A 25,210-nucleotide genomic window follows, 5' to 3' on the forward strand; every position below is an offset into this window, starting at 1 on the left:
CATCAATAAGAGACTTAATGAATTTAAAATAAGTAGGCTGGATTCAGACAAATCCATCAATTGCTTTGACAACAATGTTCTAAATTTACTGAGCCTCATGGCAATGGCTTTTGTTGATTTGCAGTTTTGTTTGTTTAATTTTCCAAAACAAGCAGAGATTAGTCCTACATTCTGCTGTCAGCGAATCCCCAGCTTTACAAGAGTTGGCTCGCTGTCTCGTTCAACTGCCCCTGCCTTTTCTGGAACCGAGGAAAACACAAGAAATAACCTGAGGAGATACACCAAGAGAAGAGGAACACTAATAGCCAGCCTCAATCATAGCTACTGTGAAAGTACCTTTCTTCGTTGAAATTGACTTAACGAATTTTGAGGTTGTGGAAGTTCTGATGTAAGTTATTTTTACTTGACTCCGTGGGAAAGTGAGGCCTGATAGAGGGACAAATGTGATATTTATCGGAGAACACCCAAAGGCTTCTGAGTCCATGCAGTAAGAACTTTACAACATCCAGCATCAATAGAAGAATGAATTCAAAATCTCCCAAACAAACCACCCTCACCGTCAAGCACTCCCTTCCCAAATGTGGAAAAGTGTGCGTTTCCAACATTGTCTACATCAGTCTCTTCAGAACCCACAGAGCCAGAGTGGAAGTAAATCATCCTCAGACATGACGGGAGGAAGAGGAGGAGAAGAGGAAAAAGAAGAACAATATTGTTATTATTGTTATAATTAGAGATTTGAAATCTCTTAACACAAATTAATTTCTGCTTTACTATTTCACTCTGATGACAACGTTCCGTATATAAACAGTTAGGTTGGACTTATGAGATCATGTTTGTGATCAGAATTTGCACAGTGTTCCAGCACTTTATCAATGATCCGGCTGTATGACCAGTGACCGAATGTGTAAATAGAGAATAAATACCAGTCAATGCTCATCCATTAAATCATAATGTTGCAGCTATGAAAGATTTCTTGAAGAGACTAAATATCTCAGCAGTTGTTTGAAAGTCCAAAGAACCTTTTTACGTGAACATTTTTAATAGTGAGAAGAATTGTTCATTTCTTCCGGAAACAAGGCATGCATGACTAAAGCAAAGATAGTCACACTATTACAGCTCAGTGTTTTGGTACATCAGTTAATATGGATCCATTCCCCACATGTTTTATATTCCTTACTTGTTCTTGGATGTAGGCAGTTCTGGCAGGGACACATTTATTAATGTTATTAACTCTGAGAAAGTGGTGGTGAACCCATTCCTGAAACCATTGAGCCATCTTCCATCTTCGGTGGCTTGCTAACAATATTACTTTAGGAATGCCAGGATTTTGGAGCAGATGAAGAACAAAAAGTAATGCAGATCCAGATCAAGTTAGCTTCACCATGATGGTTCAATGGTTCTTTATTATCACATGTACCAAGGTTTAGTGAAATTACTTTTTTATTTCCATACAGTTCAGTCAATTATTACCATACATAATAAGTACAATCCCAGTATAGGTACAAATTGTACAGAATTTGCCCACTGAGACCATAATCAAGCGACATCAGATTTGGCACCATTTTCAAAGTCCAAGCTGCAGCTGGCTATAGAGAGCCATGGGAGCCGTCGCCATAATCTGGATCGTAATAGCCCATAGCGAACCGTCATAGCCCAGACACCATTCAGCCCGTGAGTTCTGGGGGCGCCACCCGCAGATGACCTTGAGGGTGCGGAAGGCAAGACCCGCAGATCTTCTTACCAGCTCTTTGTTCTTGCATCCGCCCTCGCCGATTTTCTCCACTCTCTTCTCCGTTTCTCTGGTCCTCGGCGATGAGCAGATGCCAGGATCGGCTGCTTCCCGCTCCAGGCGGGTTCCCGGTTTCACAACGGACGTGCCAGGCCTGCTGCTGGGGTACAGCCACGACTCGACTGTCCCTTTGGCCATGCGACCCAAATTGGAGATCACAGTAACATTATTTCACTTCTCTTTCTTGATGGTTGTTGTTGAGAGGCTGGACACCTACTTCACCGGTATCTGATCAATTGGTACATTGCATGATGTAGTTAACATGGACTTTAGATGATGCAGTTGTAGAGTGATGAGCAGGCACCTTGCTCTGTCCTCGATGCAATTGATGTTCCTGTTACAGTTGCAAACCTTCAAGTAGTTCCTGACCTTTTCATTGCAAACGTGATGAGCATATAGAGGCTTTAAAGTTACAAGAAATGAACCATGTCACAGATTTCCCTGCGTTTACTCTGTTGTTGCTGCAAGAGTGTAGCGCTGGATGCTCCATCTGGCCTTTAGGTTAGTGTTCACCCTGAGGGGTTAGTGGTACAGGGTTTGATTCTGTTATGATGTTGATGTTGACATTTTTGTGCAATTATATATATTGTCACTGTTCATCCCAAGCCGACATGTTGTCCAGTCATCAGGCCAGTATGAAATGCGTCATCAAGCAGCATCACCCTGATGTACAAAGGAAGGGAGTTGGATAATGATGCCGTTGATGGCAGAACGTCTGCACTGCTCTCTTGACCTCCAATAACTACATGCACTTTATTTGTGTCAGTTACGGTTTCAACCTCCAATAGACAACTCCTTTATCTTCTCATTAACTTCAAATTCACACATATCATTGTTAGGGAAAAGTGCATTTCTACAAAATTGCTCTGAGTATGTCAATAACTGACTAAATTAATTGGAATGAATTCCGTATGTCAATGGTATTGGCCCCTTCCTTATCAACCAGTATGGCTTCAGAATCTTCAATCTGTTGTGTTGATTATAATTTAAAGGGTAAATTACTGTTTACTTCAGCTGAACCTGCAGTGCTTGCCAAATGTAATATTGGATTTGATGGTCCTTTACACAGCATTTAGTCGATCAGGATTAGCAGGAACAGTAAAGGATTGCCAGTTATATCAGGCTCCAGCACCACTTACATGTGATGCAACAGGTCAGGCACAGCCAGGTTTCACACGAAGAACTAACCCAGCAGGACATCTGCTCAGAAAAGGCAAGATCCAATGAACGAACGATTGCAGCACAGTTGGTTACTGGGGAAGTTAATGGGGACACGCATTTTTGTAGTAAAGATAGACACAAACTGCTGGAGTAACTCAGTAGGTCAGACAGTATCTCTGGAGAAAGAGGATGGGTGACGTTTTGGGTTGGGACCCTTCTTCGGACCCGACCCAATCCCGACCCGAAACATGGCCCATACTTTTTCTCCAGGTATGGTGCCTGACCCACTGAGTTACTCCAGCACTTTGTATCCATCTTTGGTATAAATCAGCATCTGCAGTTCTTTGTTCCTCCTGGTTGGGGTCAGCAATCAGGTGAAGTACTGAGATCATAAACCCTTACTCCCCAGAATTATTATGGAACATTTTGCTTGGCCAACTGCAGTAAAACAAGGGTCTTGACCCGAAACGTTACCCATTCCCTTTCTCCAGAGTTGCTGCCTGTCATGCTCCAGCGTTTTGTGTCTATCTTCGAAAAAAACAACACAGTTCTGCGTTCTCGCTGTCTTTCTCAAGTGACAATCATGAAGGCAGCGTGGGATTTTTGACTGATGCCAAATGAACTAGAGGGTTCTTATCATTCCACAATACAAGCATTCTTCAATTTACGAACTCTCCTTTTACAAATCTAATTTTCACTGTAATGAGTAGTTACATGTTACATCGTTACATGTATAGGAAAACGCTGTCCAAAACCCCCGTTAATACATTCTGCCCACTCTTTCTCCTGACGCAACATTTTGTGGTATGAAATGTTTTCCACGAAAGCATTCCCTTTGTAATTTGCAGAATGGCGGATTTTTACAATATTGTCCTCCCATCTGTCTCAGGCCTCCAGTCATTGAGGATTCATTTCCAAACATCACCAATCTCTTTCTAAGTAGACTATAGGAGAAAGTGAAATGCATAGGAGCTCTTTGCAATGTTATTCTGAACTTGTGCTTAAGCACTTGGTTAACATCATGAAGGGATATCTACATTATTTTAAATGGTTCATGGTGAATCCAGGTACATAATAAAAGCCCTTTTCAGTGCCAGGGCAGTGAGATTCAATAAGAAAAGCTTGATGCAGGAAAACAATACGAACTGTACCTCAATTTATTTCGAAACCTTGATATCTATTTAATATGGATGATGTGTGTATTCCATACAAGTACGACTAGCTTCATAACTCGTGATATTGAAAATAAGTTGTTTGTAACTATTATATTTCACTCAATACACTGAGGGATTCTGAGGTAATTAAATATTTTGTACGCCAGGTTCAAACTTTATGAATTCTGCTTATATCTTGTTACTGGCAAAACAATGTGTTTGAGCTCTCATTACAGAATGATGTGTACTAGCATTTATTATTCTGCACTTGAATGCCAAAATTATGTTGAGAAGAAATCAAGGTTTAATTCTCTGTTTGATGATGACTTGCGCATACAATTGAAGAATATTTGACCTGTGAAATAGAACTGTCCCACTTCAGCAGCTTCAGTTGCTCTTCCAATCAATTATTTCCTGTTGATGTGAACCCATTCATATTTAATGGCATAATATATTGTGAGAATCTGTGATTTGGCGTTAGCATTAATAACTCACAGACAGATTAGGTGCAAAACCCTGTATGATGTGTTTATAACCAACGAGAGGGACCACTTTGAACGGGAGATATTTCATTTTTCTGACTCCATGCAGTTCATCAAAATTAGGACATCCATTTGATATCAAAATAGGTGCCACTTTGCACTGTGGCAAACTCATGTAAAGAATGAGATTACCCAAACCTCTTTTACATAGAAATCCTATTGCCAGCTGACAAATCTAGTCTAAAATGTACTTAACGGCAAGAGGCATAATGAGGGTGAAGCTCATTGTGCCATAAACAGAACCTCGTATATTTAACTTTCTAATTACTGGGAAAAATAAGAGAAAAAATGCCGTGCCAAAGAAAGCATTGGCACAATGCAGAGGCTCGCAAACCTCAATATGTTCATTTTTATATGAACCATTGTATATCATAGAGCTCTAAAATGTTATGGCACTGAAGCATCTCATCTCCTCCCTATGGAAATAAAAATCTGCAGAGGTGAACGATAAACTGCCAGTTTGTGTCTACTATCCGTCTCTCTCGAGATCAACCCCCTTGTATTGTATCACAGGAGGTTATTTTAATATGATAACTCTGATGTGCCTAGGCTGCGGCCATGCTTTTGTGTGAAAAGTATTTCTAATATTAAGTGATTTGATTCCCTTCTAGCTGTTTAATGCACATGCTTGTTCTCCTCCAGATCCTCCTCTCTCAATAACACACTGCCGAAAGAGTGTGGAATCCCCGTAAGTAACCAGTCCCTTTTATGATTTTGTCCGTGTTTGTGTCTGTGATAAATCAATGTGGTTGATTTGATTCATTCTCTCAGAGATGATAGCCAAACTTTGGTGTAAGATCCATGTCAGACTAGCAGTAAACTTTGTTTTACAATCAATAACAGAGACCAATAAAGTGGTTGTTCTATAATGTCTCTGATTGTGCTGATTGTAAGTGAACTGGCAGCCTTAGTCGCATAGATCCTACTAAATTTTAAAGCAGAACATAAATCCATATGTAATTTACAGCTTTCCTACAGGAAACTGGAGGATTTGTTCTTAAATCTTTAATCTGCAGTAGCTTGAAGAATTATGGTTCCATAAACAGAGTAGTTTGCTATGTTCTATACACAGCGCACCAAAGTGCCATTAATTCACCACTCCATTATCTCTCTGGTATCCTATTGCTGTAAAAACACGCATCAGTTGGCAGTATTAATCAACTTATAAATTCCCTCATTATTACTTTAAATTGCATTATATTCATAATATAGTTGCATAACTGATTAAATGTTCCCCAAATGAGGGCTATCTTCATGAGATGTATTCCAACTGCCACAACTTCATAACTGATGACATTAAATTAATAGTCAAAAGGACTTGTTATTAGTGAATAGTGGCAGCTAAAGCAATAAAAATGATGCTTTACTTCACTGGACAGTAGCAAAATTGTAAACATGAAAGTATGCAGGGTTACTGTTGCCTCTGATTTTGGTCTCTCAGATCTTCCTCAGGAAAGGTGAGTCCTGAAAGCGTCAGGACACTCCGAGCTCCATCAGACTCCTCTGAAGATGCTCAAGCCATACATGCCAAGATGATGAGTCCTGGCAGGGAAAGGGAAATGTCCTTGTACAAAAAGACAAAGCGAGCAATAACCAGCAAGAAGTACAGTGTCTCCAAGCATGAGGCTGAGGCTGATGTCACTACCCCCATCGAGCTAATCAGCAGAGGCCCGGATGGACGCTTCATTATGGACCACACAGGGATGGAGATATCATTGAAGACTAGGAGGATTGAGGGCTTCCCCTTTGCAGAAGAGACGGAAACGTATCCTGAATTCCGGCAGTCCGATGAGGAAAACAATGACACATTAACTCCTACTGCCATTATGTGCTTGAAGTCTCAGCTTTCACCTCTTTCATCCAGTCAAGACTCATACTTACAGCCACCAGCATACACCCCGTCATTCCAGAATGCAGACGAATGCATGGGAAGCTTAGAAGCCAGGCTACAGGCCACCGGTCAGACCAGGAGACTTGCTAAAGGTTACCCACACAGCCAGTTTTATGGCTACCTCAGCAGTAGCTCAGCAGACCAAGATGGTCAGCCATTTTACATGCCAGATATCAGTCCCCTCAGTTCAATGATGTCTTCACCTCTATTACTTGCTGAAGGACCCTATGGTCATCCCACCCTCCCTGCAGATCACGGCGACCCTGATGGACAGCATTTGGTCACTTCCAGCAGCACCCTGCCTTTGACTCACACGCCAACCACTATGCGGTCTCCTGAGCCATGGAGAAGGAATAAATTGTCTATCAGCAGCATTGAGAGCTCTCCAGTTATGTTCTCACACCATCAAGATACACCTGAGAGTACACTGCCAAAGGCTGGTCTTCCGAGGGGTGGGCCCCCTTACTCACTCCAGGTCTCAGCACCGTACCACAGTGTGCTGTATCTGGAGGCACCAAAGTGTCAGACTGGCAAAGCTTCCAGTAAATCTAAAGGATCTGCCTCTCTCTCTCAAAGACATCCGCATCAACCTATGCAAGAGACCAGCCACGGGCAGCTAAAGCATACCAGCCATGGTATAAGTGCACCCACATTGCCTTACACTGAATCAGCCAGACAGGCTGTTGCCAGTGGCACAAGCACATTCAGTCTGGACAGCAGGTGGTACGAACCAAGACCCAGGCCCAGACCTAGCCCTAGGCAAGGCAGAAGGACTGAGGCCAGTTTACACCAGGTGGTTCTACAGCCTTCTCGGCTCTCCCCTTTGAGTCAGAGTCCTCTGAGTTCCCATCACGCCTCCCCAGAGAACTCCTCCCGCCCTCGACCACGACCCAGTATCATGCAGCCCTCCCGAGGCATCTTTCCTGCAGGTATCTCTGTGGAGATGTCTGAAATTACCCTTCAGCCTCCTGCTGTTGTTAGCTTATCCAGAAGGTCCTCTCTATCCTCCTCACCAGCACAAAGCAGCACTGCTGGCCAGGGCAGCAGACGAGGAAGCCCCAGTTATAGACCTCACATGGCACTGACACCTTCGACAGGCAGCTACACAGGATCCCTCTCTCCTGCAACAGGCCACAGCGAGTTTTATAGTCAGATCCCTTCCCAAAGGTGGAGAGGTGAAGACATTCCTCCTTTTGAACACCCACCTTCACACTTATCTACTTCAGGGTAGGTATTTGATAAAGAATGTTGAACCAGATCAGTTGGAAAGCCAACTTCCATGCCACTAAAAGTATTATTGATTTATTGTGAATTCCTGTCTTCCAGCATAGCTGCCTTTTTCTTTCAAGTGTGCATAAATCTTGACAGTGTTTCGGACCATTTATAGAGCTGTTCCCTACATTTGGAGGGAAAGGAATCTAAAAATAGACTAGTGATGCCACAGCTGCATAAGATTCTAAATATGGTATCGGATTGAATATAAATGTAAATCATTGGAATAATATTGTCAACCTCTTGGGCAAAATTCACATGTAATATGTGTCAGGATTTGAAGCGCTCAATGAAAGGAAACGGTTGTATAGATCATTTCACTGACAACCTGAAGCAACGCCCAGTGTTTATGGCATTAATGCCTTAGAAGGAATGGGCTAGTTACTGATCTCAAAGAAACCTGGACATAAATATCTCGGAATCTCCGAGACACAATTTTAGCCTCTGCTGGCATCAGTTGCTGTTCGACAACACCTCTGGGAGATTTGTGGTACCTAGCCATAGTGATTTCATCACTGAATAGCCGCTCACTTAACTAAAACCCCACATAGCAAACCGAAAAGTGGAAAAACCAAATGCCAAGAAATTCAGCCTTGGACAGTTGCCTCAAATGCATCATATACAGGTAGTAGCATCCCCACATTGCACCCTGCCTCAAAATTCATTCAATTGAATAAAAGAGATTACATTTCGGAAGCAAAAATGAACCACATAGCCACCACTATATAGCAAATGTCACCATCCTGATTGGGGATGGCTTATTGGCAATAACGTTTGATTAATTTAGTAACCTCCCCTGCAAGATTTCAAACTTTATTTCACACTCTATAAACCAAAAAAAATAAAATGTTCAACTTTATATATAATTTTAAATAGTTTGCAATTTTACCGGAGGGACTGACATACCATGTGAAATAATACAGTTTTTTTTAAGGTTGTTAGGCAACATTTATGCCTTGAGACTGCAATAAAACTCAGTTACTTCTCAAGTAATAAAAAGGCTGGGTATCTTCAGTTTTTCCACAGTGGGAATAGTTAGGAAATATCTTCAAAACAGTGCAGGATGAGGGGGAGCAGGGAATCACTTAAAGCAGCTTCAGTGTTATAGTGACTAATGTCACCTAGGGAGTGCTCTCAGATGTCCTTCATGAAAAGTTTCTGGGTTGATGATATTGCTCAGATATTGTAGCATTAATTGCATATAAGTCCCATGTAATTAGTGTCACCATAATAATTGGTGATAGGTCATCATTGAAATCACCATCAGTTTTGATTACATTCTATGTTTTTACTTTCTTGTGAATGTTAACGATCCTAGAAATTACTGTTTGCCACATTAACCTAAGAACATCATGTACACTCCACTGACATCCACCTTTTACCATTTTAACAGAGGCAATAATTCATTTGTTTCAAATCAGTTGGCATATCTCGTGCAATAGAAATTTAATGTAAAGATGTTAAGCACTTGTGCACCAAACTTGCAAATAGACATTTCTAATCTAATGATAATTTCCAGCACATACAAATCAAACCATACCAAATCAATGTAAAATATGATGTGGCTTCTTGCAAAAGGCTAAATTATTCATGAGTCTTGTTTTACAAATGGAAGTGTATTTGCAATGTAAACAGTGGCTGAGATGTCTCCTAAAGCTAATCCAAGAACTTTTCCCAAATGAATTGGAAGTGAATCAGTATGTCTCCTCGTTTTACCCCACCAACAAATACACCTTTCCTTTTAGAGTGAAACGTTATATTTGCTTTTTAATTAATCTTAAGGTCACCTTAAATGTGTATTTTTTTTAAAATACAGCTCCATATTCCTTTTGTTCTCATTTCCAACATAGTAAGAATATTCAGATCCAAACTTCCTTAGCAATTAACTTCTATAGGTGCAGTAGAGGCTTTGATGACGAGTTACACGGTTGCCATCCAGTCCATTGGCCCCATGCATTTAGGTGCAAACCATTCACATTTGCTTAGCCTTTTGGGAACAATTGTACATTTCAGCCAAGCATTTTCATCTGCACGAAAGAAAGGAAATGATATGATCAGAATTTCTTCACTGCACATAGATTACTGTTTGTTGTTTTGAAAGTAAAGACAGTTTCTCAACACATTGTGACCCCAGTCAGGGAGCAGAGTAACAGTTGGTTGTGTGTAATGAAACAGGATTGATGATTAATTGTAGAGCAAAGGCTTCTCTGGGAGAAGAAGAATCAAAAGATGATTGAATTTTTCATTCAGGTTGAGAGTAACAAATGTAAAACCAAAACTAGAGCCTCAAACTTAAATGAAAGCGAAGTTGAATGAATGAGTTGGAAATTGGACCAAAAGGTATGAGAATAGAAAAGCAGCAGCAGAGTTGAAGGCATACACTGTATTTCATAACGTTCATTGAAAGCATATACATGGTCTGTTGACTCCTATTGTTCATGCACAAATTGGATGAAGATTGTGTTACCGATTATTTCTTAGTAGTTGCCATCAGAAAATTGGACCAGGCCTCTCTGGGAGCTGTTCATAATGGTACACCTAATGCTTCTCCAGCTTCAGATGCACATTAGGTTCGTAATTCATGTGAAGCCCATTTCTGCCCTTACGTAGATAAACTGGAGTCCTAGGTGCAACCTAGAACCAGCGTGGAACAGTCACTGGGAGCACATTGGTTGCTACTTGGTTGCTTTTCTCAATATTTAATGGCAGAATCTGAAGCAGAGAGTTGTTTCAGAATATAAGAACTGTCTGTAGCAGGTATATCGGCTAGTCTGCACTATCCACAGATCCAATGTTGAAGTCAAATGAGTTCACATTCCCATAAATTGTATTTCTAAATGAGGGGATGTTACATTGTGGTAGAATTACATTGTCTTGCCTTCTTGGTTATTTTTAGAATATTCATAAATGTGGGCTTAAATGCTCTGCTTCTATTTATTATCCATTCGTACATCAGAGGCAGATAGAGGAGGTTCCCATAAAGCTATTGAATAGGGAACAGTAAATCAAAAGGGCGGCATAGTGGCGCAGTGGTAGAGTTGCTCACCTACAATGCCAAAGACTCAGGTTTGATCCTGACTATGGGTGTTGCCTGTACAGTTTGTACATTCTCCCTGTTACCGCATAGATGCTCCGGTTTCCTTCCATACTCCAAAGATGTGCAGGATTGCAGGTTAAATGGCTTCTGCAAATTGTCCCCAGTGTGTGTGTAGGATAGTATTAGTGTACGAGGTGATCGTTGGTCAGCGCAGACTTGGTGGGCCAAAGGGCCTGTTTCCATGATGTATCAAAGTCTAAAGTCTAAAGGGCTGGTTTCTTCTCATAGCTGCTTGAGTGAGGAGTGTTTCATCTCGTAATTTATTGATGGCAAGACTTTTTGAAATGAGTGGTTCACCTGCAGTAGAGTCAGAATATTCAGTCATGGCGGAGGATTTGGTGATACTAATGTCATTGAAAGTCAATAGAGATGGCTTGACTTGCTCTTTTGGAGTCTGCCATTGTTGTTGTATCTCTAAGTTAAAGTAAACTAAGCAATGGGCCTATTGGAATCCAAACTGAGATCAGTTAAGTTATTTATTTTTGAGTATGATCACTAATTCATTCAATCCCTCCATTGATGACGAATTGTAGACTGATATGGCAGCAATTATCTGAGTTGGGTTGATCCTGCTTTCTGAAGGCAGGAATTATGTCGACAACCATCCACGTTGTTGGAGAGATGTCTGTATTGGAACTGTACTGAAGTAGCTTGACTAAGGGTCCCTAAGTCTGGATTATTACAGTCAGGGTGGCATTTGGTCCTGTAGACTTTGCTGTATCCAATACATTCTGCAACTGCTTGATATAATGTGTAGTGAATCAAATTAGCCAAAAACGAGCATGTTTTGCTTCAGGCTAATCCCAAGGCAAATCCTCTGCTTGAAACTTCTGGCTGAAGATGCTTTCAAATGGTTCAGCTAGGTCACATTTTATTTAAACTTTAAATTTGCTTCAACTTCCCAGGGGCCCAAACCATTACTTCAATAAGTTTGTGTTTTCTTTGGTCTTTGATTTAAGTTGCTGACAATAAAAAGCATCCGCTGCAGTATCAGATCAATGCGTGTCATTGCACGAACGATGTTGATCAAGGGTTACCTTGTGTGGTAATTGAGAGTTTACTAGGAGGAATTAAACCTCATTTATAGAAATACCAAGCGTTTAACAGCTAAGTGCCTGAAACACATGGGAACTCATCACCATAATAAAACCAGTAGGGGGTTTAGTCAGAGGATGGTGAATCTGTGGAATTCATTGCCACAGAAAGCTATTTTTAAGGCAGATAGATAGATTCTTGATTAGTACAGGTGTCAGAGGTTATGGGGAGAAGGCAGGAGAAAGGGGTTGAGGGAAAGATAGATCAGCCATGATTGAATGGTGGACTAGGCGATGAGCCGAATGACTGAATTCTGCCCCAATGACCTATGAACTTCGGAGCATGCCAGGAGCATCATTCCTATTCAGTGAAGCTAAATGCATGTTGACAGTTACTGCACAGTCTTCTTAATCTGACTCTGAAATTTAGTTCTATTGAAGTCAATAGAACTGAGTTCAGAGTTAGACGCTCTTCATTATCCCAACCACAAAGTAGGCTTAACGTTAGACTAGGCTTCTTTTTATTTGCCTGATTGTAGATTATATATATACTTTCACCTTGAGAATATTGACACCTAAAAAATGTTTGATCTGTAATCTTTATTGTTTAGAAGAATGAGGGGTGATCTTATTGAAACATATAAGATCCTAAGGGTAAATGTTGAGATGTTTCCATCAGTGGGAGACTCCTGAACTAATTACGAAGAGGTGGTCAATTAGAACTGAGGTAGATTGGAATTTCCTATCACATTAGGTGGTTAATCTCTGGAATTCTGGACATCAGAGAAAAGTAGAGATTAGATCACTAGAAGCATTTTTGAATAGTGGACGATTGAGGAACATGTGGAACTGGCGTAGAAGAGGAGATGAGGCATGGGGCAAATCAGCCATGATCATATTGAATGGTACAGCAGGCTTGAGAGGTCAAGTGGCTTATTCCAGCTCCTATTTTTTAGTGTGTTTCTGTATCACTGCCCAAAAGCAAATAATCTGAACCCCGCCTCACCTTTGCCTGCTGAAAGCTGGGTGAAATTATGTAGCCTGCCAATATAAACATTATGTTTCAAATTCACTTTTTTTACCAAGCTTTATTAGACAGGCTTGGCAATTATGTAATTTTGAAACCATATCACCCTTATTCAGAAACTCAGCTGACCTTCCTTGCCAAGATTATTTCTTAATCAAATATTTGAGTTTCTTAATCAAGCATTTGAGTTTCATTGTGTTGTATAAACCTGGGGGTCTTTGTATTTTCAGCTTTGAGATTGCTCCTTTGTACTCGTCATCTGAAACATGTTTAGTGAAAGCTGAAAATTATTTGAATTGGACCCTGTGGATTAATTTTAAATAAATTCCGTTTAAGTATGGCTGTAATGAGCCCAGTCTTTTTGGTGGAAGTAGAATACATGAGCAGGGTAATCTTTTCCAACTAGAGTGCACATTATGTATCTTTATCATAGAATCTCACTGAGATATGCTGTACGCTTGGATTTATTCTTCTAGATTTTAAAGATTGACAGTAATCTCCCAAAGCAAATAGTGCCATCATCCACGACAATTTATTGTTCTTGTAGATACACCTCTATATGTCTTATCTGTATTTGGACCGGTAGAGTGGCACAGCTTGGGGGGGTACAATGGCGCAGCTTATGGAGCATCAAAGACCCCAGTTTGATCCTGACCTCGGGAACGTCTGTGTGGAGTTTGTATGATATCCCTATGACCGTATGGACATCCTCCAGCTTCTCCGGTTTCCACCCACATCCCAAAGAAGTGCAGGTTTGTGGGTTCATTGGCCTCTATACATTAGCCCTAAAGTGTAGGGAGTGACTACAAAAGTGGAATAACATAGAACTAGTGTGAACTAGTGATCGATGGTTGGCATGGACTCAGTAGGCCAAAGGGCTTGTCCCTAAACTAAACTAAAAATCTTTTGCCTTTGACCATACAAGATCAGACATTGATACTTTAGATTGTATTTGACTAGAAATTTGATTTTTAGAACCCTTGTTCTTTATCAAGAACTCAGGAGAGTGTTATTCATGCATTGCATTGAGCTCCAGCTGTGAGTGCATTGGGTTCAACAGTATTCCACACAGCACCTGCAGTTAGCAAGCTATCAGCAAGGTGGGGCTCACTTGCTGGAGGCTTGATGTGTATAGTTCAGTCAATATGTGTCCTTTCTGTGTGTATGTGCTGTTTGCTTGATTTCTACATTACATGCTTCAGAAAGCGTACTCCGTCATGAATCAGTGAGCAAGAAAATATATAATTGTGCACTTTAACAATCACATATTTCTTCTTAGTTTTAAAGCATGGACAAAATAAGTAAATAAATAATTGCCCTCGTCAATAAAGCAACAGATTCAATTTTTTTGAGTATTTGCTGTATTAAGGTATCAGAGAGGAAACTTATACCACACCGAATTAGATGCACCAGATGTGCAGTCAGAACCCCAGAAGATTTAGTTTAAAGGTTCCTTGCAGAGAGCTAGGGGATTTTTAATGTCTTATTTTATTTTGAGGCTGGTAATTAGTAGTACCAGACCTCTAAGGTGCAGTATCTAATGTACGTACACTGGCAAGCTGCAGAAATAGTTATGGCTTAGTAGTCGTGGGCATTTATTTGCTTAAATTGACAGTTTGATAATTGCCTTCTCCTCTGAATATATACTGGCATAAATATTGAAATAACCAATGTCAGATTAACATGGTCTAAGCACTTATATAGTCACTTAGTATTTATCCATGGATGTCTCAGACACAGCTGTTGTTCCATCTCAAAGGATGTTACACCAGCTGTGTTATTTCTTTATATTTGGGGATGATACTTCAATGTCTTTTCAACCTGCTCCTTAAATAGTTATGTCTGTACCAGTCTTCGCCATTAAGTGCATGCAATGATTCAGATGTTCAAATATCAGGCAAAAAATCTTCAATATATTAGCTTGAGCATTGGCATTAAAGGAAAACATGCTTGAGTAGAGGTCCTGAGATATGACCACCAATCTTAAAATATATTCTGTTAGGTCCACACCACAAGATCTTCATCTCATTTTACTCAGAATTACTGGTGTAATCCCAATTTAGTTATGGGCTGAATTCAAACTCAAAGCAAACAGCAACCTCTGAAATTGAATGATTGTCTTCTGTTTCTTGCATGTTATGAACCACAAATGTGGTAAATTCTGAACTCTTTTGTTCATTTTCTTTTAGTGATCTTCAATGCATTGGACATAGGTCCCTTAAACTATTGTTTTTATTGTCGCTCATCTTCTTCCCCCTGGCAATAACAGAGACAGGTTGCAGTACGTGTACCTCATGCAGGTTGCAGAACAGATTGGAAGCACAACTACGACCTAACAGCATCCATTGACCACTGTGGGAAGCAGTGTAATCATTGTGTATTCTCTTGATTTAGGATTGTTACATTGAGTCCTTAGAAGTGCAAAGAAAATTATCTCCCATTGAACTCAATGAGAAATATAACTAATGCCTGCAAGTGATAATTAAGGATCCTCACTAATTGGAACTGTAAAGGAAATTAACATGATTTTTTTTGTGTGACCGTAGAACTGGGAATGAATGTGTGTTGCATTGCATAGAGATACATCAGAGGGACACTGTTTTACATTTATGATTCCATGCATTGTGATATACTCTTCTTTCCTTCATTTAAGGAGGGAATGTCAAGCAAAATACTTTGATTTTGTATTGCTGATCTGAATTAGTCCTTTTCCACAATTTGAATTCCTGGAGTCAAGGCTCAGTTCTCCATTTAATCTGATCACACCATTCAGGGTGCGGTAATACGGACGGGAAGAATGATGTTAATCAGTCTTGAAATGTTGTAACCCAAGGCTGCCTGGAGTTCCCAGTCACCGCGTATGTGTTCCGCTTTTCCATTTTCTCAATTAACTCTTCCCAGAGTGAGCTGCAGGTAAAGCTGTCGTGTCTTGTCATTGTGCGTGAAAACCCTACCGTGGTCTTTTTTTTTTTTATAAAGAAAAATGACGGTGTCTTTTGGTGTGTTCAGGTTCCTGTTTCATTTTCATTGATGTCAGATGCTGTGTATGTGGAACCCACGGACATTATTGAGCATTCTTCCCATGTACCTGAATGTCATCATTCGTTTAATGAATTTTCTTCAAATTAAATGGATCATTCAGAGTCTTAACTGCTTTGTTTTTGATTAATCTCAGCTATCACGGCAGTGTTGTTGTGACCAGGTCCTCAACACCTCAATAGGTAAGGGTTGAATCCATGTCTGAAAGGGGGGCAGCAGGAGGGGCTTTTAATCTCATTTTTCCTTTAAAGGGGAATACAATACCTGGAACCTTCATTATCCTCCATCACTTCCCTTCATATTCAGTGTTCTTTAATGTTCCCATGTTATTTCCTCCTAATCCGCAACTGTGGAACACTCTGCTCCATTCAATTACTGGTTAGATGGGAATGGAATGAGACATGATTTTCATCGCGCAATCCCCAGCAGAGTTGCTGCTTCAGGTGGGTCGTAAACTGGTCCGTTTTCTTTGTTTTGTCCTGTTTAACCACTCCAGCCATCCTTGTGATCAGGTGTTTCCCTAACAGGCAGAAATATTCCTCCCTGAACGCAACGAAAACAAATAAAAAGTTATTACACAGGCCTTTATGTCCAGAAAGGTCAGTGTTCAAAGCACTCACGAAAGAAAAGCAGTATTATTTATTGGCCTATTGAATGATACCACATTGTTCATTTGTTTCAAACCGTAATACGAGAAAGGGCTAATTGCTCAATTCATTCAAAGAGTCGAACAGGCACAATGGATAGAAGGTCCACATGCTTTCCTACATAATTCTACTTCATTCAGTGGACTTCTGATAAGATTCTATGTTGATATCACAGTGGCGCAACCAGTGGAACTGATGCTTCACAGCTCCAGCAGCCTTGGTTCAATCCTGACCTCCAGTGCAAAGTGTGTGCAGAGTTTGCACGTTCTTCCTGTGACTGCATGGATTTCCGCATGGGTGATCGTAGTTTCCACCCACACTCCAAAAACACGTAGCTGGATAGATAATTGTCATTGTACATAGCCCCTGGTGTGTAGATGAGTGGTAGAATCTGAGGGTGTATTGATGGGAATGTATAAAATGGCATCAGTCTAAATGAGTGTCTGATGGTCAGTATGGACGCGGTGGGTCGAATGGCCTGGTTCCAATGATACTATGACTAAATCGAATTAGAAAAAAATAGCATTGTTTTATAAAAATATAGAGCAACATTTCCAATTACAAAGTGGTGAAATTCCCCCAAACATGTATTTGTTTTAAAATCATTTTCCTCTCAACATGTATTCTGCAGTTTCATATTTGAATACAAAAGTTCTTAGGTTCAAAGTGATATTTTCAGTGGATATGTCAAAAAAAAGCACAAATTCCTAAAAAGAACATTGAATCTAGGTAAATTGTGGAACATAATGCAGCTTTTTGACATGGTGTTTACACAACTAAGTCCTCAGTTCCTGAAGCCAAGCAGAGTTGGCAGTGATTCTTCAAAGCTGTTACAATCTCCCACTGTTTTGCCCAATTTAGTACCAGGCAAATGGTTCAAAAGCTCTTTGCTGCGTTTTATCTTTCTGATTTGAAACATTTCAGGTGTTAATGATAGTCATCAACATGTTTTCCTCAATTTAAATTGCTGCTTTGAAACACCTTCGTTTCTCATGACATGGCTCACTCTCTATCCACTTGGACTGTCATCTTTTCTGTTATTCCAAAACAGAAAAAATTGACAAAAGAAAAAACTCTTCTGTTATTACAAATTCAGGTATTCCCCTTTAAAGTCACATCTGCTAAAGCAATGCATGCTTTCGCTAGTTAAACATTGTTGCATTTGTCTTCTGAGTAACGCAATGTGTTTGTTCCTATCCATTTTCCCTAATCCTGCCATTCCTCCCCCCTGTCAGCATGGTGAAGCCCATTATAGATGAATATTTAAGTTGTTAGACACATAGAATTGCTGCTCTGTTGCACAGCAGTGTAATCATTTACTAACCATCATTAATTTCACATTGCAGCAAATTTAGGAAGTGTCAAAGAAATTCAGTGGAATTATTTTTGAATTTATGAGATGATATTGTATAAACTAAATAAAATATCGTAAGCTTTCTGTGATTGATGGGTCTGTTGAAAGTTAGAACAATTTCCCTCTCATGCAATCTTCTTAATGGAGGAAGTATAGGATCGACATAAACAAAGAACTGTACCTGAAGTATCCTCAGGCCCAATTGGTAATCCAGTCTGTACTACGCTATGTCAGTGTCCTATTTCATTTTAGGTGAGAACCATTTTTCAGTCTAAAGGCCACAAAGTTGTGAAAGCAACAGCAGCCCATCCTTGAGGTTAAGCAACAATTCACTCGCATTATGTAATGAAATCAAAGTGGATGTGTTAATTACACGTCTGAAAAACACTTTGAAACAAAGCCAAACAGATGAACGATCATGACTCCGGTGCTGTGACAGGAGTCAAGATAATGACAGATTTTTTTTTAATTTGCCTCCTACAATAAAACTGGTTTGTTACTAGCACTGATTTTTTTGTTTAATTGCATGTGTGCCAACTGATAATTGCATGCTTTGTCTTTATATTTAAATTGTTCAATTGTACATCTTTACTGCCGGCACTGGAGATGTATAAGGTATCTGATAGTTTTGTGAAGAAGAATGAACTGTGTACAAATAAATGTACATGCACACTTCTCTCCTTCGCTAGCTAACAAATGAATGAGTGCAATTAGTGTGAATCCAACCAAATATCCTTTCAATACCAATAGATTCAACTTCTGGGTATTGTAAACACTGTCCCTTCCCTGCTGGAAATTAATGACTGAACTGTAAGCATTGTGTTTGATCCAAACTTAGTCATAAAAGGTGATGCATAAATAGTTACATTGTCTTGAAATTCTCAAAAGCTTTAAAATAACAAAAAGTGTGGTTCATAACACAGATCATTGGTTAGTAACCCTGATGTTTTATGACTGGTAGGTCTCTCTCTAACAGTCCATTTTTCTACTCTTGTTGCTTTTCTCTTCCCTTTAGCATGCATTACCTGTTTCTGGAGTAAGCTTCAACAGGTGGCTGCTATTTAGTGTATTGACAGAGGGGCTTACCTTTACATATAAGTTGAGTGGTGAATGTCAGTGGTCATCTGGATGATAGAGCATAACAAGTTGATCTATTTATATATCCACAAATGGGAGTTATATCGGCTATCCATACCTTGTATTAATGGTGCAGGAACACTCTCAGCGTAGCATTGGTAGTCTTAACATCATGTAGGCGAGAGAAATTGAGGCCACCTAACCTTTGGACATGGACTGATGTCCACATAGCTTCCTTATTTCACATGATAGGCCTATTTTAATAGGGAAACAAGGTCACTTAGGTCAATCCATGGAACTAGTGTCACTCAGTCGTGTTACTGTTCTGTGTGCTGTATCTTTTGAGTTTTAATTCCCAACTTTTTCACCACTTCTGATCTGTACTCCTGAGGACAAGTATTAGTTAATTTTCTGTATTCAGACCATTCCAGCCAAGTAGAGCACCAATCTATAAATCATGATGGTGTGTCCATATTGGCACTGTCCTCTTTCAGCTCCTTGTCTAATGGAAAGTCTCTGTGTGCTGCAAAGAAAAGAAATAGGGAAAGAACCGTTAGCAATTAATGTTAAGGTTGAGTATTGGCTGCTGTAGGCTCTTCAGAGTGTATGAGCGCAAGGCTTCAATAACAGAGAGAAAAGGCAGCATTTCCTCCAATGCATTAGGGTTCAATTGAACATTACCGTGTCACATTTCCCAATTGGGGAGAAGTAACAAATAGAGATTTTCATATTGTTGTGTGCAGCTTTTTTATACTTGAAAACTGCGGTTGGTTTTCCCAGCACTGGTCAAGCAGCAGCATTCAACTTCTACTATTCTATCAGGAAATATATTCTGGTGAGAAGCGTATAAAGAGACCATGAGAGGTTCAATCAATATGTGAAGATAAATTAATGCGGTTCATTGACAATGTGAAATTAGAAGAAGTTACATCAAGGAATAAGGCTGCAGCAGAAAAACTAAACAAATGTTTTACTTAGCAACTAGAACTCATGGAACTGGAATATTCTCTTGCATGGAAGGGGTGGTTGTTGAAGAGAAAACCAAGGATTGGGATAAACAAACCATTTTCATATTGGCTGTGATTAGTTGGGGGGTGGGGCTGCAGGGATTAGTGCTGAGGCCTCTGCTGCTGAAAATTGAGTCAGTGAATTGGATTTAAGGATCATGCTTAATATATCTGCGTTGTCTGATAGTACTGAGCCAGGTGCTGGTATAGGTTTTGAGAAGGATGCAGAGATGCTTCAGGGAGTTATAAAGATGCTAAGTGACTAGAAAAGGAAATGGCAGATAGAATACAGTGTGGGAAATGTGAGGTTATCCATTTTGGTAAATAAATAGAAAAGTAAACTTTTTTTAAATTGGAAGAGATTGTGTTGATGCCTTACAGCTCCAGGGACCCGGGTTCGATCCTGACTACGGGCGTTGTCTGTATGGAGTTTGTACGTTCTTCTGTAACTGTGTGGGGTTTCTCCAGGTGCTCCGGTTTCCTCTCACACTCCAAACACGTACAGGTTTGTAGGTTAATTGGCTTTGGTAAAATTACAAATTGTCCCTAGTATATAGGATATTGCTGGTGTACGGGGTGATCGCTGTTTGGTGCCGACTTCGTGGAACGAAGGGCCTGTTTCCACACTGTTTGTCTAAAGATTTAACGATGTTGGCAATTTGAGATACTTGAGTCTCCATGTACATCACTCACATTAGCATGCCGACATAGTAAGCAACCTGGAACTCAGATGATATGTTCTTTGAAGCAAGTGGATTTGAGCACAAGAGTAAGTCGGAAAGACCTGCAGATGCTGGTTTAAATCGAAGGTAGACACAAAATGCTGGAGTAACTCAGCGGGACAGGCAGCATCTCTGGAGAGAAGGAATGGGCTCTTTGAATATCATTTACACATCTGGTCTCCTTACCTGAGAACTGATGTACTCGCACAAGAGGCGATTCAACAAAGGCTCACAAAGTTGATTTCTGGAATGGTAGGCTTTATCCCAAGGAGAAATAAATAGACTGGCCTGTACTCTCCAGAGTTTAGTAGAATAAGGGATGATCCTATTGTACACATTTCCTTTAGACTTTGTAAGATAGATGCTGGGATAGTGTGGTGTCCAGAAACAAGGGTCAGAATCTCAACTTAAGGGCTCGGAGCTTCCAGACTGAAAGGACACTGAATCTCTTCATCCAGAATTTAATTAATCCTTTCAATTATTTACATAAACGAGCAGTGAAAGCTTAGTCACTGACTGTATCGAGGCACAGATTGGTAGATTCAGGCATATTGGGGAAATCAAAGGATTTTTGATTACTGTAGGAAGGTAACATTGAAGTAAAAGATCAGCCATGGTCTTGCTGAACGATGGAGGAGATTCAAAAGGTCAAATAGCTATTCCTGCATTGACCATTTGATACAGTATGTCTCTGAGAGAACATTAAATGGCATTGGAGATGTTTGATTTTCCGTCTCGGGGCTGGTTGCCATGAGAATTTAGTCATAGTGACAACATATCCTTCGATGTGCCCATTGATCACATCCTTGGTGCACATATTTAATTCAGGCCTTGAAGATAGAACTTCAATACATTCCCTTCCCCACATGCAGCTATTTATCAGTTCCTCATTAATTAGTACATTTGACCCCCATAAAAGATTGCTTTCAGCATGATTTATCATGAACAGCAGCCGAGATGTTGTGATCCTGTATCCTGAAGCCATTTTGCCGTAAATGCACATTTCTGTTCTGTGCAAGAGAAAATATAGAAAAAAAAAGTCACCTCTGATTAAGCCATTTATCTGCTCAATTCATCTATCCTTTATTGACGGGGCACTAATTATGCACTGCAGCAGCAGGAACAAGACATTTTGTAACCATATAGCCAAGAAATTGGAAGGGGACATAGAAAATAGGTGCAGGAGTAGGCCATTCGGCCCTTCGAGCCTGCACCGCCATTCAATATGATCATGGTTGATCATCCAACTCAGGATCCTGTACCTGCCTTCTCTCCCTGATCCCTTTAGCCACAAGGTCCACATCTTACTCCCTCTTAAATATAGCCAATTAACCCTCTTAAATATAGCCAATTAACATATTTAATACCAATAAATAGATGCTTTGAAGCAAGACGAGAGAGATTTTCTTTGTGAACCTACCGCTGGGAAAGTCAGCAGTCAAAGCCCAGTGCATCTTGGAAGAGTCACAATCAAGAAGAAGTAGTTACAATATAGTCACTTAAAATGGCACAGTGGCGCAGTGGTAGAGATGCCGCCTTACAGCTCCAGAGACCCGGGTTTGACCCTGACTATGAGTGCTGTCTGTACAGGGTTTGTACGTTCTCCCTGTGACTGCATGGGTTTTCTCCGAGAACTTCGGTTTCCTCCCACACTCCAAAGATGTACAGGTTTGTAGGTTAGTTGGCTTCTGAAAATTGTAAATGGTCCATAGTGTTTAGGATAGTTTTAGTGTATGGGGTGGTCGCTGGTCGGCGCAGACTTGATGGGCCGAAGGGCCTGTTTCCACGCTGTATCTCTAAAGTCTAAAATCTAACTGAGGTACATATACATTTCTTCTCTCAGCCGGAAGAGAATTTCCCGAATTCTCTGCCCCCCCCGAGGATAGTGATCATTAAAAATATTTAAGGTGGAGATCGATAAATATTTGATACATCAAGCAGTTGAAGGCCACGGAACTGATACTGTTGAAGAGTTGAGGGCAGCATGGATTGGACATGATGATATTGAGTGGCAGAGCAGGCTTCAGATGCCTAATGGCCTACTCTTGCTTCTATTTTCTTATGTTTTCAAGCTGCTAATCAGATCTTGAATGAGGAATTCAGCTAGTTTTAGAGTTAGGGTCAGGTAACAGGCTTGGGGTTATAAGAGGACAGAGAGCCAGGGATGGTGGGAGATTGTGGAGGGTCTGGATTGGAAAGGTAAGTTCAACGCCAGTAGGTTGGCAGAGGAGTTGATAGGGAAGTGGGAGGGACGTTGCCTGCCAGGAATGGTGAAGTGATGGGGTGGAGCTCGGCTATCCAGTTAGACAGCTCAGTTCCTGGGAGAGGTTCAATGCAATCTGCCATGGATCAGTAGTCAGCAAGTGGTTGGTCAAACAAATGGAAGATCATATCTACTCCATGCGACAACATCTTCTGGACCAGTTCCTGCCTTGAAGCTGAAATTGCTCATCCAAGAAATGACTTTTATATGACATATGGACAGATATATGGATAGAAAAGGTTTAGAGGAATATGCACCAAATGCAAGCAAAAGGGACTAGCCCAAAATGCCAACTTGGTCAGCATGGACAAGGTTGGACAAAAGGCCTGTTTCTGTGCAGTACAGCTCTATGTCTCTGTGAGTCAATACCCAGAGTGGGCATTGGTGTTCAAGTCAGGTGTTAGTGTAGTCCCCGTTGCAGTTGGAGCTTCAGCTTGTCGATCAGTACATGAAGGTCAGATGAAGGCCATAAGATTAGATGTTGTTGGGTGTAGTTCTTGAGAGAACTGGATTTTAGAATGCCTATGGGGCCTGCCCCACTTAGGCGACCTCTTAGGCGAGTTTAGGAGACTGAACTCGCCACAAGATCGCCACATGGTCGCCACATGGTCGCAGGTGGTCCCCTTCATGGTCGAGAGGAGTTCCCGCATTCTGGCAACTAGTGCGGCCTCAGTATGGTCGCCATGGAGAAACTCGATACTTTTGAAGTCGTAGGTGCAGTGGTAGTGGGGTCACCATGTTGTTGTAGGTAGTCGTGGCAGCCGTAGGTAGTTTTAGTCTCCTTTGCTGACCGGGCATTTTCACTGGCTCATTGGGGGGAAAAAACATATGCACAAGTTTTCAGTACCAAGGAAAACCGACTAAATGCCCGGCTAAACTTCACAGCTGTGTATCTCTGGCTTATTAAAAGTTGTCTGACTTCTTAAAAGTGTCTCCACTCCTTTCCCCCCCACCCTCTCTCCCCCCCCTTTCTCTCCCCCCCCTTCCCTTTCCCCCCCTTCCATTCCCCCCCTTCCATTCCCCCCCCCTTCCCTTTCCTCTTTCCCCTTCCCTTTCCCCTCACCTTTCCCCTTCCCTTTCCCCCCTTCCCTTCTTCCCCCCCCTTCTCCCCCCCCTTCTCCCCCCCCCTTCTCCCCCCCCCTTCTCCCCCCCCTTCTCCCCCCCCTTCTCCCCCCCCCCTTCTCCCCCCCCCCTTCTCCCCCCCCCCTTCTCCCCCCCCCCTTCCCCCCCCCCCTTCTCCCCCCCCCCCTTCTCCCCCCCCCCCCTTCTCCCCCCCCCCCCTTCTCCCCCCCCCCTTCTCCCCCCCCCCCTTCTCCCTTAAGCCTGTTCATAAAGCCAGGTTTCCAAAGCCCATCTGAAATCTGCTCGGACATATTAGGCCATAAGACATAGGAGCAGAATTAGGCCATTCAGCCCATTGGATGCCACTGCACCCATCAGGCTCCTCCTTGTGTTGAACCATCAGGTGCCCAATGGATCTGAGAAACAATAGTAGACTTAGAGATCGATGTGGAAAATTAGTGACCTACGTGATTAAGTGTTGATTTCCCATTCTGTTTTGTTTTCATTAAATTTGAACAGTATAGTATGCTGAAGCAAAGTGATGTACTATCTGTAGATAGTGATACAAGAAATCCATTCATTGAAACCAAATTAAATTACAGAATATTCATTAATCTGGCATGGGAAAACTGGAATTTCTTATACAATTGTAGTCATTCTCACTGCAGGTCTAATTTCACCCTCATTTTATTTAGATTTCTCATCCCCATTTTGAAGTTTCCTTCACTATTCCTCAATAAGAAAGAAGGGTGGAGAATGTGCTCTTTAATAAGCTGCACGGATAGATAATGTTTTGCTTTCCATGGATGTAATTACAGTATCTGCCACATTGATATACACTCCTCTCTGGACCTATGCCAGTGAGCAATGAAGTTTTTACCCAGTTTAGCAGCCACAGGTTTAAACTGGAGTTAACTTTTGCAGAGACTGCAGTGAAAAATTTACTTCATTGTGAAGTCAGGGAGTTGGTGTGCAGTTTACCATTTTCCTTGACAGATGTGTGCTGGAGAATTGAAGAAGCAGGTTGTGGAGGTCCCATTAATATAGGATAGCAGGTGCTATCCAGAGGCTT

The 25,210-nt window shown here is 41.1% G+C and overlaps 1 protein-coding gene across 1 annotated transcript in view; it reads left to right on the top strand.

Annotated features, from left to right (window-relative positions):
* igsf9b (immunoglobulin superfamily member 9B) overlaps nt 1-25,210 on the top strand; it is a 478,541-nt gene that overhangs the window by 440,123 nt on the left and 13,208 nt on the right. The window contains exons 17-18 of the mRNA XM_033049801.1: nt 5,289-5,334; nt 6,088-7,764. Of these exons, the coding sequence (XP_032905692.1) occupies nt 5,289-5,334; nt 6,088-7,764 (1,723 nt within the window). The remainder of the gene's footprint in view (nt 1-5,288; nt 5,335-6,087; nt 7,765-25,210) is intronic.

The sequence above is a fragment of the Amblyraja radiata genome, chromosome 33, assembly GCF_010909765.2.
Source record: "Amblyraja radiata isolate CabotCenter1 chromosome 33, sAmbRad1.1.pri, whole genome shotgun sequence".
Classification (NCBI taxonomy): Eukaryota; Metazoa; Chordata; class Chondrichthyes; order Rajiformes; family Rajidae; genus Amblyraja; species Amblyraja radiata.